At 39.8% G+C, this 15,134-nt stretch overlaps 1 protein-coding gene across 1 annotated transcript in view; it reads right to left on the bottom strand.

The window, feature by feature from the left end:
• The window catches only part of dntt (deoxynucleotidyltransferase, terminal), a 119,283-nt gene that overhangs the window by 40,676 nt on the left and 63,473 nt on the right, over nt 1-15,134 (bottom strand). The window contains exons 9-10 of the mRNA XM_075482906.1: nt 10,398-10,646; nt 9,941-10,024 (exon numbers count right to left, since the gene is read on the bottom strand). Coding sequence (XP_075339021.1) covers nt 9,941-10,024; nt 10,398-10,646 — 333 coding nt within the window. The remainder of the gene's footprint in view (nt 1-9,940; nt 10,025-10,397; nt 10,647-15,134) is intronic.

Below are 15,134 nucleotides of genomic sequence, written 5' to 3' on the forward strand. Positions count from 1 at the left end.
AAGTGGGTGCTGAAGGCCCACCTGTGATGCCCAAAGGAGCTGGTAGATTCTAAAACATCAAGGTCATGGTGATCCTAAATGGTTAAATGGATGGCAACTGGACTTCTTGAGGATGTCCACCTCTAAGGATACCCACCACATTTCACCTCTTATTCAAAAGGCTTCATTTGGTCACAGTGAAGTGGAAGTTCCAGGTTCTAAGCTACCGTTGGGACACTTTCACCTTGAGAGTTGATAAATACACTTCTGTACCAATAAACCTGATCATCCGGAGGGTGGTTTGGGTTATCAGCTGTGAGCTGCTTACCCACCCTTTGGTAAAATGTTTCAAGATGCTAATAAGCGAGCTCCGCATGAACTCTACAAAGTACGGCACAGATATTCCTTTAGCGACTACTGCCCCTGCTGTTACTTATACACTAAATCCAAAATTTACCCAAGACACTCCAGTGCGGAAAGAGCTCAACCTTCCTCAGCCAGCTTCCCTCACCACTGGCATCCACCACTGGGTCTTTGGGTTGCCACTATCCCAGGCATCAACGAGCTCTAGATCATAAGAAAATCTGTCTTGGAGGTGAGAATTCATTTCACACCATTGCACCACCTTTGCTAGATGTTAAGATGTGGCTTTTTAACAAAGCTTTTAATGATGTCCTAAATATGCAGTAAATAACTGAGAAAAGCATGGACGGTCAAAAGAGAGCAGAACAGAGCAGCCACAGTTAGTTTTTCCGACTAATCTGGAAATCGTGAAATATGCAAAGTTCAGAGGTGTTGTAATTTATTCCCATGCATTGTGCTCAGAGGTATCTAAGTCACCACTTAACCTACCAAAGTATACTTGTGTTAAATGCAATACAGATAGAGGTACTCTGTTCCATTGTATGTGGCAATGTACAGAACTTCAAATTTTTTGGAAAGAGGTCACTGGGCTTATCTCTTGCTGGATTGAACAAGACGTACCAATGGACAGTGGACTCTGCTTGCTGCATATTTTTCCAGATGACTTTAAGGGTTCCACAAAGAGGAAATTAGTGAGTTTTTGCCTTTTACGAGCTAAACATCTGATTGCGCTGAAGTGGAAGAACATAGAAAGACCAAAGATAAATGAGTGGATTAAAGCACTGAGCAACAACCTGGCAATGGAAAAACTGACGTACATAGTGAAAGGGAAGCTTGAAGACTTTAAAGATATGTGGTCACCCTTCCTATATTTTGTCAAATATAACATGTAAACTTAAATTTTTATTTTTTTCTTTGTTTGTCTGATCTGACAGAGTGAGCTCTAGGCGTTCGGGTTGGGGGAAGGGTTATAAGATGTTTATGTTTTCTGTTTAATTTTGTTTTTGTTGTTTGTTTGTATAATTGGAAAATTTCAATAAAAATATTTAGAAGAAGAGAGAAAAGAGGCATCAAAAGAACAATCATTGAGTATGGACGGTCAAAGGAGAGCAGAACAGAGCAGCCATAGTTAGTTTTTCCAACTAATCTGGAAATCGTGAAATATGCAAAGTTCAGAGGTGTTGTAATTTATTCCCATGAATAGTGCTCAGAGGTATCTAAATCACCACTTAACCTACCAAAGTCCCTCTAGGGCTACAAAGTGTAACATCTCTGCTCACAGTGCAGATGCAAGCAGGTGTTAGCAGGGTTACTATGGTTATAGGGACACTATAGGTCTCTGTCAATCTAAAAATTCTATTGTGGTTCCCTGTTAAAAGTTTGTTGCCTGTTTAAATTATGTATAGAAGTACTTCAGGGCTGACTTTCAGTGAAAAAGCATGCGTGTTCTGGATGGGGTATGGAACTGAAATGAAGATTCTATGCAATCTGTTGGTGTCCTTAGATAGGCTACTTTTTCAAGAATTTCTATTGTTTGAGTAAGATTATGACAAGTTGGACTGAACTGGATAATAATTAATTGCTTGAATGGTATTATAATTAATTGGATTAATCTGGATTACCTTGAATTGGATTTAGTTGGACTGTATCTGACTGGATATGTTTCCAACATGTTTAATTCCTCGAGACAATGACTGTTATAAACTGGCACTGAACTGAATTGCACATTTTCAATTAACACACAGTTATAAACACAAGTCTCTCTCAAATCATTCTCTCAAACCTCCAAGCAAATAAGTGGAAGCCTGAAAGCCTCTAATGAAAAAAAAATGTAATTATATACTTTAAATAGGTTTTCTCTCCACACAGGGGGGAACTGAACATCGGCCTTTCCCCCTGGGTTAGAAACACACTGTTTTATGACTTTAGATGACAAAGAAGCACACACACACACACACTGCCTCTAAGTAAATATAACACTCTTCATGTAGGTCAAAATTTGCCACCCTTTGCTCTTCAATTTCACGTCCATGAAAAATTAAAACATCCATTAAAAATGCAGCTTTTTATGTGAATAAGACAGGTTAAATAGGCTCCTTGATAATGGGATGTCATAGCTGCTACAGCAAAATCGTGTTCATGCACTGGGATTTATGTCTTATTTATCATAAATAGCTTAATATAGCTTCCCGTGTGTCAGAAAATCGTCTTTGTAGTCGTCAGTAAATATGCATAAAACGACCTCTGACATAATCAATGAGCAAATTATAACAAATCCAAACCAAATAGTACAAATAACATCTCTTTTCCCATCAGAATCCTTTTGACTTTGCCAATTTTGGCATGGTAAGACAAACAATTATTTAAACATCAAAGAACATCGCGGGTATACCTTTAATTTTTTTCAGTATGAAGCAAAAAGAATTATTCATAAAACGCTCATAAACCTCTCAGATGTTCTTGTTTGAGCATTCTCGTTTTTGCAGTGTCTTTCCGTGTCTATCTCGCAGGTCATGATGATTCACACTAAACCACCGAGGGGCAACATGACAACTCTGTCACTGTGTGTGAAAAATACCCCTCATACATACCGCCTCATCTAAATTTCACCCTTATTTTCTCAGGACTATCTGGTTGAGAAAGGGCAAACCCCTCATTCTGACCGTTCAGAAGATTCGGAGGCAGAATGGACAATTGAGGGAGAAATTAAATAATGCAGAGGGTGAAACAAACATAACTAAACATCTAAAAGCAGCTGGGGTTTCTCATCGGGAAGCGGGGAATGGTGCTCAGCCCATATTCGCAACACAGGTCAAAGCTCTGCTCACTGTGTTATGTGAGGCTGTGTGAGCATGAGGGGCTAAAGCTTTCAACATCCATCTCCTTACACCCATAAACCCTTGTGATTCGGAGTTATTTTCTGTAAAAGATTTTGATTATGCTCCCACGATGGCCCAGAACCTGCACTTACTGCCAAATAACTTCTCACCTTAGCCATCAAAATGACTCACAAGTACATGTGTCAGTCTGGGAACAGAAATTGGTGTGTAGGAACCGGAAGCCATCGTGTTTCTGAGGTAAGTTGTGAAGAGCTCTCCCACTGCGATTCAAGGATTCCCCCAGAGCCTGTTCCTAATTGGGAGGAGATCATTAGTATACAGTAGCTCCTAATCTTTTTTAAAGCATTTTATAATAAGACAGAGACGAGCTTGTGTCCGTTGAGAGTCTCTCAGAAGCACACAAGATTAGAGTCCTCTAAATGACCGCCTTTGGTTCTTAGCTGAGATGTTTCCCCTTTAATCAGACATCAGTCCCCATCGCTCCCCTGTTCCTCTGACACCAGTCACACGAGCGGAGCAGAATCTCTCCAAAACTGCTGGCCAATTAGAAGGGACACGAAAAAGATGAAAGCTCTATTATCACGCTATCCTCAGCCATACGTCGAACCAATTAACGGCGGTGAGCGTGGAATAAAAAAGAAAGGAGGGCACTTGCTCTCGTGCCCAAGGCGGGGAGTGAGTGAAGACGCCGACAGGACAGACACCGGGACACTTAATTGATCTTCATTATGTTAATTAGCGCTGTGATGTCGAGCGCGGAATGAAAAACATGGCACAGGCTATGCGAAGCCTTTTGCTGACCTTGAAGCTGCAGACTGGGATGTGATGGCCCTGCCTAAGCAAAGAAATATAAAGTATGTGCAAAAGGAGTTCAGCTGGTTTCACTGCGATCTTAAAAGGCTGATACTGTATTCGCTGTATCCATCTCCTCTTGGGGTTTTATTTCCTCACAATGCCACAATTCCTTGAATCTGCATTTTCTCATTTGTGTGTATCAAACCTTTAAAACTCTAGTGCACGTAAGGTTTCTGCAAAAGGACCGTTTGTGTGTGATTCCCCCCTGTCCACTTCACAGTCCACGGATGGCTGCACTGTCAGCAAGCCTGGCTCTGTCCTTGCATTTGAATAAACACCATCTGAGTTGGCTGGCTGTGTATGTGACAGGAAGCTGCCACCCAGTGATCTCGGGGACTCTGACCTATGTCCCCAGGGAGGAGCTGACAGGACATTGCAGTGACAGGGTGTCTTCCCTGTCGATCCACACACTGATATGCCTAACACCCTTATCCCGCTCAACTCAAAACTCAAGCGGCTTGACTGTTGCCCTATGCATAAGAAATGAGCCCGAGCTGCCTTAGAGGATGCAATGAATGGTAGCACAGACAGGATAAACACGAATTTCGAAGATGCCCGTCACTAAGATTGATGGTTACTTGGAATTTTTTGTTGTCCTCTTGTCAGTACAATAAACTTTTCCTTGTTGAATAATAAGTCCATCAGCTTAAGAGTCACGTCAGTTTCCTTTAAGTCGACACTGCGGAAGTCCTGCTTTCAGGGTTGTGTCTCAAGGTCTGACAGCACTAAAACTAGAGAGTGGCAAAAAAAGAAGACAGAATGTGTATTTTCAGCTTGTGCACAACATAAAAAAGTCAAACGGATTAACCTGAAGGCCTACAGCCTCCCTCACTTATCAACACATTTCAAACCTTAGATGGGTGTCATTTTAACAACAGCCCCAAGTCAGAAAAAGTTGGGTCAGTGTGGTTGATGTAGGGATTCTTACATTTACTTTGACTTATATTTCATTGCAGACAGTATGAACCCAACATATTTCATTTTATTGTCTCAACAACCTCATTTCCTTTGTTATTATACATACATTTTTGCATTAGGTCTGCCATACGTTAAAAAAAATGAGTGTCTTTTAAAAACAGTTCAAAAAATATTCTGACTTTGAGGATCCTAAGTGATTAATGGAGTCAGGTGGGTTTTTTTGTCCCATTGTTCCTGCAAACACGTCTCAAAGCGTGCAACAGTAGGGGATCCTTGTTCCTTGTTGTGCCTCAAAGTCCTCCACACATTCACTGTTGATAACAGGTCGTGACTATGATGTGTGCAGAATGTAGTTTTGCTCTGTCTTGTTGAAAAATACAAAGATTTCCCTCGAAAAGATGTCTTAAAAGCAATATGTGTTGCTCTAAAATTTCAATGTACCTCTCTACATTGATGCTGCCATCAAAGATGTGTAAATGAGCTTTGCCAAGGTCACTACTACAACCCCAAAACCGCCACAGGGGCTAGCTTTGGGAAGGTACTCATAACAGTCTGAATGGCCTCTTTTGCCTTTGGTCCAGAGCACAGGGTGTCCATTTCTTCCAAAAAACGATGTAGAAAACTGACCTCACAGTAATCCTTTGCCTATGTGGTTACATTAGCTGTTGGTGAATGACGGTTCTTGATGCAGTACTGTCTGATGGGTCAGAGATCATGGGTGTCCAAAATGGACCTGCTCCTCTACTATTTTTGTACTAATTGCTCTAGATTCCGTAAATTGATGATATCATGCTCTCTGTGTAAAAATGTAAATCTCTTCCAGTTAAATAAAATTAAAAAGATTAAATAAAAGTAAATGCGAGAATCGCAGAAATATTCTTTCTATTTACATTTTCCATATTGTGTCAACTTTTTTGGTCTACAGTTTAAGTAGAGTCTTCAAAAACAAGATCCAGTGGAAACTGTACTGGGGATTTTCAGCTAAATAAAATATGGAATTAACTGTGTGCCCATCACACAAAATGTCGAAGCCAATTCTCACATGTAGAAAATAACTTCTCTGCATGGCTAAAAAGATTTCAAGTGCCCAACTGTGCATCATACAATGCCAAAATGATGTGGCATGAAAACATGCCTGTCTATTGTTTTATCCTTCCCATGGCTTATTAGGTGCACAGTTCCTATAAAAGAACAACTCCTCAACAACTAATTAGCTTTAACACTGTAGGCATGCAAAGACTGCGTGTTATTTTGTTAATAGGTTTTCTCTTCTGTACAGGGCAGCTGTATATCAAAGTGTGAGGTAAAATGTGATTTATTTATTTTGTAAATATGTATTCCCCTCTGCAATTACATTAACAAGCTTTTGCTTTTACATACTGCAACACTAAGATGTGTTTTGCTTACACAAGTTGCTCTGAACTCATGCTGAAAATTTGTTTGTATTTGTGTGAGAGATGCCAGGAGACAACCAAACCCTGCCCACTTCCTACCGAGCACTGTGCTATAATTAAACTTATTGCTCCCTTACCAGTATCATCTTTCTGCTCACTCAGAGATGAAACACATATTGCACTAAATAGTTTGAGCTAGGTTTTCTTGACTGAGGCCATGTTTCCAATAGTCTTGGAAAACCAGAGGTTTGTTTTGAATTCAGTCTTAAGCCATAACCAGGCATCCTGCGTGTACGTTTGCTGCTTTTTTAATTTGCGTGGGCAGTGTATTCCCAGTCTAAGTGAATGGTCATGTGATGTGTTTTCAGAGATATTAGTTTTTCATATTTTGAGTTTTCTTTCAGGTACAAAAATAATTGTGTAGTTATCCTTGCGGAGACAGACGAAACTACTGGTGACCTTTTATTGTTTTTGGTGTGGAGTATGTAAATTTACTATCCTCGTGCACGTGCACTTAAATACGCACGGGTGACATTCATCATTTACGCAGGTCGTTTACACACTTTTTCCAAAGTTAAGAACGTTTGGTGAATCTGACGTGGCGTGTTCGTACTAGACCTTCTTATGAAAAAAGTGAGAGAAATTTAGAATGTGAATACGAAAATGTTCTTGCATGAGGCCCAATCATTTAAATGGTATAAATTATCTCCATGAGTGACATGGACATGGACAAACGAGCAACGAAACTGGATAATTTCTTATTGATTGACATCAGAATTTCCGTCGAATCATTCCTGGCTAAATCATAAGCGCGTCATGTCTGATTCTGCCGAAAGTCTCACAGAATCTCGCAAACCAAAGCGTCTCTGACTTTCTGATCTCTGCTAATGTGTTTTTTTTTTATTTTCAAAGGGATACACAACTTACACACTGTCTTACTCCTCTCGTGATTTTTAAATGATCTTCAGACGTATTTGAAACATTTTCTTATGCTGGTTTGGATGCTGTGCTGCTGACACAATTTCTGCTGATAAACGAGCCTCTTTTTAACATCTGTTATGATGCATAGCCATGCCAGCGGGGAAGTTGTTTACATGTTGGAGCAACTAATTGGGCTTCCCAATGCACAAGAAATTCTTGGAATTGGAAAATCCTGAATCCAGATATGATGAAGAAGAGACTTAGGATGGTAGGAGCTAAAACAGAGAGCAAGGAGGGAGATGTTTAAATCACTTCCCTACTTGCTCATCATAGGGAATATGGGATCACAGACAGATAAAGTGCATGAACTTAGAGAGCTGACAGGGACACAACAGGTACATCAGAAGTAGTAGTATTACTTGTTTCAACAAGAGATGGCTGAAGGAACTAATTCTAGACTCCCAATGTCTCTCCATCTGGCTCTCAGACTATAAGGGTACAAAGAGACTGCAGAAAGAGTAAACAGGTACCTTTACCTGTAACAGTAAAGGAGAAGGGATTGCAGATTTAGATCATTCTAAACATGCTAACGAGAAGTATATCGTGTATCTCCATGCCAGATATAGAACTGTTCACCGTAAGTTTCGATCCATGTTGTTATCTGAGAGATTTCATCTCTGTGTTACCTGCCGACAATGGATGTGATGTCATCTGCTTGCTTGTTGCCAGGCTGATGACGGCTCCCTGGTGCATTCATGGTGGTCATGGCATTGAAGGCCAATTCAAGGCCAATTCTTGATTACTGCTGCATTTCAACAGTCCAACAAATTCGGGTTATTTTTTATACATTTGATCTATTCTATTTTTTTTCCTCAATAATGTATACTGCAAGGATATTATTTTGCTTTGCTATTAATAAAGTTTAATTGAATTCAATTTGCATACTTTTTGTTGGGTCAAAATTAGCACTTTTTTTTTCTTATTTATTACATTTACAATTCACCAGGTTTGATATGTTGACATTTTCATAACCCAGTTGAATTAATGGTTTTCATTACTTAAATACTGCACTCTTTTTGCACTGCACTGTAAACACTTTGACAACATTTTTTGATAGAAAAAGAAAGCTGACGTGGAAGAATGTTATAAGTGTAGGGAGAAGCAGGACACTGCTCGAACCACATATTGTTTAGGACCAGAATGAACTCTGTCTACACAATGACGAAGATGTAGTAGCATTCTCAGACAGCAGGCGCCAGATAGAGATTAGGATTGGGCCACATACACACAGAATGATATCAATAGGTATAAGAAGATCTCACAAACTAAGGTCATTGGGAATTTCCGCGCATTCTGAAATGTTCATGTCTGTGACGGTCTGTTCAATAAATTCCCCATAAGAGGCTACAAAGGTGAATCTGACTCCTTTTTCTCCACAACAATAAGTTGACTTGCTAATTTTCAAACAAGAGTTTATCAGCCTATGCTGCAAATGTTTCTTTAGAAAATAGAATTTACAGAAACCGTTTTGATGACATTGGTAAAGCTGTGAAAACAATAATAATTCCAAAAAAAATGTATTGAATAAGCCCATTAATGAAAAGCAAGTTTTAACCGTTTTTATTCCTATTTTTGCACACAGTGACCACAGAGGGCACAACAGCACAAAAAGACACATAACTACTTCTATCAGTATCTTTACTCAATAAAAAACACAAAGAAATCCTTTAGAAGATCTGCATTCGGGTAATTTTGTTATATATGTGTTCTCTGGTTTCCTTTTCACTTCTTGCCTATTCATTTTTCACCTTCCATCACCTTAGATTTGGTGAAGATTTGAAGTAAAGAAGTTATTCTTTAAAACGTTTTTTTTTTCAACAATAATTCGGATTTTAAGTTTCTTGATGGTTAGTATGAAATGCAGGGATGTGCATGCATCTGCTCAGATGGCGTGGTGCCAATGTTTCAGGACTTCAGGGTGCTTCGTAACACTATGTACCATATGTGACGGATATTACAGAGCAGTTCATGACAACAAGTGCAAAAATTCATGTGAACAAGATCATTTTGGTTTGGTCCATTTTAGTTCAGAATCTCAAATGGTGAACAATGAACATGACATTGTTCAGCTTTTCTAAACTTTAAACTAGTTCTTGAGAAGTGTGAACTAGCTTGCACAACCCTGTCAGAGAGCAAATATGAGTTGGTTCATTATGTCTTCGCCACCATTGCCGTTAAAGTTCAGGTAAGATCCCGAGTTTTCGGTCCGGGTACTACAGTATAATCCGTTTTGACAGAAAAACGGATTATACTGTAGTACCCGGACCGTTTTCCCCCAAAAAGGTTTTTCGTTTCACAGCCATCTGCAAATATAACGATCCACAGCCAACCCAAAGAAAATTCAAAAGACAGAAAAACACATTGATTATTCTGTATCAGATTCCAACACTTTTTTGTGATTCGGTGCGCTGGAAAAAATACATTAATTCATCTTGACCACAACCACTGACTTCAACAAAGGTGAAATTAGCAACGGGCTTTTTTGAGCATGTAGAGGGTATACTTTTCACACTGGAAATACACTTTTTATACTTTCTTGCAAACTTCTGACCACAGTGTTGAGAGCTTTTTCTTTTATTACAGCATCAGCTGTTGTTAGTAAGACAGTACCTTAGTCTTGTCATACAAGGCATGGTTGTCCAGCAACATCCGTCGCTCCGATCGAGCATACCTTCTTAGGTCTCTCTCAAACTGCTGTGAAAGAGAAAATCAATAGTCTCAAATCAATGATCTTCTTTACTTGTCTGTTTTATGGATTGGAAGAAAACTGTAAGGCCTAAATGCACAGTCATCGTGAAGGACACCTATCCTTTTTACATAGTTACCAAGATGTTCTTTGGATATCAGACCTTGCAAAAATCTCATTCTTAGTTTGGTTGTTTAAAATGTGCGGAATGTCTGATTAAAAACCATTTCAAAATTAAATGTCCTTGTGTTGGAAGAAAAAAGTCTGCTTAAATGTCATTTAGTACAAACTCTGTTTTATTAAATGATTAAAGGTATAAGCAAGAAATTATCATGAAGTACTGCAGCTACTGCTACTGTCACACAGTCTAATTCTTCATACCCTGGAGCCAGTCCAGCCAAGAAGAGTAAAGGCATAACGATCCATAGGCGGTGACACTAAGTCCACGCGTACTGCTTTCCAGCCTCGGCTGTCCCCTGCACAGCTCTGGAGACCCCCCTCAACTTGGCTGCCTTCCAACCGCAGGATCAGGAAGCACTTTGCAAAGTGGTCCATTGCCTCAAACCTCTGGCTGGGAAGCTTCGACATATCAAAGGTGGAGGCTTGGTATTCACAGAAGAGAAGAATGCCCTGGTGTAGAGAAAAATGGAGAAAAAAAAGTCTGTAATTTCAACATCTCTTTTTATCTAAGATACACAGCAATCTATCCAATATTATCTAGCCATTAATACGAGGAACACTTTCTAGCCTTAACACCAAGCAAGGGCATTCAATTGCTTCAAGGGCATAATATTCAAAGTTTAAACTTTGGTCTGAAAGCACAATTAGAGCAAAATGTTTTAGTTCATGGTGTTTGTTAATGAATAGAAAGATTCTCTTTTATCCGAACAATTAAAACTTCTGTTTAACGGGAAGATTTGGCTGAAAATCGTCGGTGTAGCAGTGATTATTTACATTAGCCGCTTCCCTGTCTGAATCCATGATGCCCCATATTGGAAAACCAGTGCAACTGGTACAAAGCTGTAGCCGTACTTTAACGCAGCAGCCCTATCACAAAGCACTACACTGCTTCTGAAGCCTTCACAAGTTTATTTTTAAATTTCAACACGGGCAGTGAAGTGGATCTGTCAGAAAGCCAGCTACTTTCTCAGAAAATGGTCTCAACTTCCACAAGCACAGCGACTTGCTTTAGAGCCAGACTTTTCTTAATCTGGCAGATAAAAGGCAGCTTAAAAACAGGGCTGGAGGTATTGAGAGTGGTTGAGTCAAGGTTACATTTCTTCAAACAAGGCTGGATATTTGCCGTCATAAAGCGGAGGGAATGAGCGCACTTTTCTGGGGATGATGTCACACAGGTGGATGCTCTGATTTGAGGTTAATTTGTCCTTTCTTTTCTTGTGCGAGTGTCGATGAATACAGATGACGGGCGGCTCTGCATCCGCTTGATAGCTGTATGTGTGTCTGGATTCATAGTTATTCTGAGCAAGAAAAAATAATAAACTTCAACAACTATTGCCATTGCCATCAAATTGAATTTATTCCTAGAGGAAGAACACAACTTTGATCTTCTGACTTTTGGGCCAGCTCCACCAGTTAATTGAACATTAATTTGTCCAGTGGTTATCTGTGGTTCTCGGGCTATTAATTCTCTTTTTTCTAAATTTCTTTTATTCATTTAGCGCGACCATGAAATTGCATTTTGTGGTTTTGAGCAGAATTATTTGATGGACTGCAACTAATTCTGACACCTAGTTTCCAGACTAGACTGGACTGTGCTATTTCTGGAGGAAATACATTAGGATTGCTGAGACTACCAGTCCCTTGTCTCTTGCTAACTGCTAAAAAGTTTAAGCTGTATTTACAGGAGTGTATGCTTAGGTTAGGTATATATATATTCAGCGTACATCAACTGTAAGTGGCACCATGCACACATTGGTGTAGCATATGTATTTTGGCTGTCTCAAAAGCTCTTAGACTGATGAGGTGTTGAAGGCAAAGGGGCAGCTGGGCATTTTTCTGTCGTTTGGAGACTTCTAGCACAAAAAGCGTCTGAGTCAGTCGGCTGAGAAAGTTGCATCGTTAGAGGGGGGACAAATTCTCTCAAGTTTTGATGGAAAAAAATGATCACAACTATGCATGTACAGTGAACACTGTGGGCACTCTCACTCTGTATCAGCTACTCCCTTGCTCTGGGCATTCCGTCATTTTAATGGGCATTCTTTTTTTCAGATGAATTATTTTGGAAACGGTCCAACTTAGCTCTGAGAAAAGTCATGGCAGTTGTCATGCGAATGAGCTGATCATTTTGCCGTTTGAACTACATTTCCACATAAAACAGAGCACGAAACAGAGAGAGGGAGAGAGAATAATGATTTTGTTTTTCTACAGTTACGGCTGTACATTTGGTGGGATTAAGCTCCAAACAGAGACTGTTAGGAAGAATACAAATTCACTGCAGTTTATTACACAGTGACTTCATATTAACCAGGGAAAAAAATCAACTTAGCAAGGAAAGTTAAAATAACATATTGTATTTGGAAATTGCATACACATTGCAGGCCTTAATGATAAACAACTTGAGCAATTGGTTGCCAATGCCCCAGTAGAGCTTTTTGTCTGGCGACACCCCAGTTTACAGGGACGATCAGTGTCCATCACTATGACATAAAGCTCTCTGCGATTCTCAATAACCAATGTGCAAAACTGTGAATCTGAGTACTGAAACCTTTGCACATATATTTACACTATTCAGTAAATGTTTAGTTTTTTTTCTAGGTTCACCGCGATCTATTATATGCTGTTGCAGATTAAGATTAGATTTATTTGTCATGCATACACATGAAATTTGTCCTCCGCTTTTAACCCATCCAGGTTGGCACCTGTTGACACACACATGCACATGCACAGGGTCACACACTCATAGAGACAGATGCCAACCTGGAGCGGTGGGCAGCCATTCGCAGGGGGAGCATGGGGGTACGGTGCCTTGCTTAAGGGCACCTCGGCCGTGACAAAGAGGTGGACGGACACCCCTCCAGCTGTCAGTTCCAGCGATACTTTGAGTGGCGAGAGTGGGAATCCAACCAGCCAACCTTCCGGTTATTGGACAACCGACTCTAACCACTGAGCCACGGATGGCCGTTTCTGTAAAACGAATGAAGCTTGATCACCAATCAAGTCTAAAGCAAAGCCTTGAGTGGTTAAATAAAGTTTTTTTTGGGGGGGAATGATTTCTTTAACCAAACAGAAAAGTAACATCAAATTGATTTGTATTATGTTCGAAGATTATGAGCCCTTTATAGAATTGATTTTAAACTTTTAATGTTTGTTTTTAAAGCTCTTAACGGCCTCGCCCCATCATATTTATCTGAACTTTCAACAGTCCGCAATCCCAGGTCAGAATACAAACCCTGGGGTGACCGAGCCTTTTCCGTCGCTGCCCCCAGGCTCTGGAATAAGCTCCTCGTCGAGCTGCGTCTTATTTCTGACCTGGGCCTCTTCAAATCTAGGCTAAAAACCTACTTATTTAGGATTGCTTTTAATACCCAGTAGTATGATGACACTTTTATCTTATTTTATCTTATTCGATTTTGTTGTATTTTATTGCTTTCACTGTTCTTTTATTGTTTTTATTTGTTTTTACTTATTCTTCTCTTTATCTATTACCTGCTGTAAAGCACTTTGGTACATCGTAAAGTCTGTAAAGGGCTGTATAAATAAAATACATTTACATTACATTTTGTGAAAAGATTTGGACAGACTTGTAATTAGTGTTGATGTGGATCAGAAGTGCTAACCATTTGTTAAGTGTTAAGTAGAATGATAGTTCCACTCTTTGTGTAAATAAATTGATATGTTAGCGTGCTGAAGAGCAAGATTAGGAAAGGTTTTTCGGAGTATAAAGAGTTCAACCTTAAAGAGAAAGTGAGACACATGGAGATAGAGAGACAGAAGCAAAAGACAGAAAGTCCATGAGCTGATTTCCTTAGGGCCTCGTCCTGGCTCATGATGCTTGTCCCTGGCTTCGGGAGTGTCAAAGCGATTAAGATTACAAATTGTAAATTTAATTCCAGTGCCCCGCGTAATTGTTGGAATACCACTTGCTTCTCAAGCCATAAATCTGTCTCACTCTCCTTAAAGAGCAATAATTGGGGGAGTGAGTCCAACTCTGCCTGTCCAGCAGATGAAGGAGGTTAATCACAAAACATTAAACACATTGTCAGCAAGCGTAAATTGTCACTGCTGAGCAGTGCCCGACAGGAGGTCATCAGATGAGGACAATGTTTCCCAAGGGGCTTTTGAGAAATCCAAGGTGATGGCGGTTATGAAACCTTGAGTGACACATCGAGAGTGGAGCTCAAAGAAATCACCAAGCCCCTCTTTGCTTTTCCTCCTTTAATTATCTTCAAGGATGGAGTCTTTCCTTGTGCAACTGCAGGCAAAAAATTCTCATCCGTGTCAGCACCGCTGCTCTCCCTCTGCAATTACAGATAACCATTCACCCTTCAATAATAGGCAAGGGATCGGGATTCTTAAAGTTCGCTTAACATTTAGTAATAACGTCGCTAAAGGCAGTGACAGCACCCACTTAGATCAGGCCAAGATGACAGCATAAAAGCACTTAAATATGGACAAATCGGAAATTTAAATCCCCCGGAACTATACAACAGACAAGTAGTGGGAGAAGGTCTGCAGTCCATCTGATACAAGGGGCCACAAATGGTAACATATTCCAGAGACTATTTCAGTCCCTCCTGTATGTGGATTCAACTTTAAATCACATTGGTCCCTTCAGGGAAAGAAATATTAATGAGTTAAGGTGACAGTAATTTGGTAAACTACAACCCCAGCTCCAAATTGGCTTGAAAGATTTGTGAAATGTTAATAAAACAGAATATGGAAAAATATCGTTTCTCTGTTTCATGAAAGAAACAGAGAAATAGCTCATCTTGACTTTTATGGCAACAAAATGTCTCAAGGAAGTTGGAACAAGGGCAACAAAAGGCTTGAAAAGAAAGTTGTTCTAACAAGAAACGGCTCGAGGAAAATGTAACCAGGTTAAGTGGCAACAGGTCAGTAATATGGTTGATTATAAAAAGAGCACCTAAGAGATGCCGA

This window comes from Odontesthes bonariensis, chromosome 2 (genome assembly GCF_027942865.1).
Source record: "Odontesthes bonariensis isolate fOdoBon6 chromosome 2, fOdoBon6.hap1, whole genome shotgun sequence".
NCBI classification, from domain to species: Eukaryota; Metazoa; Chordata; class Actinopteri; order Atheriniformes; family Atherinopsidae; genus Odontesthes; species Odontesthes bonariensis.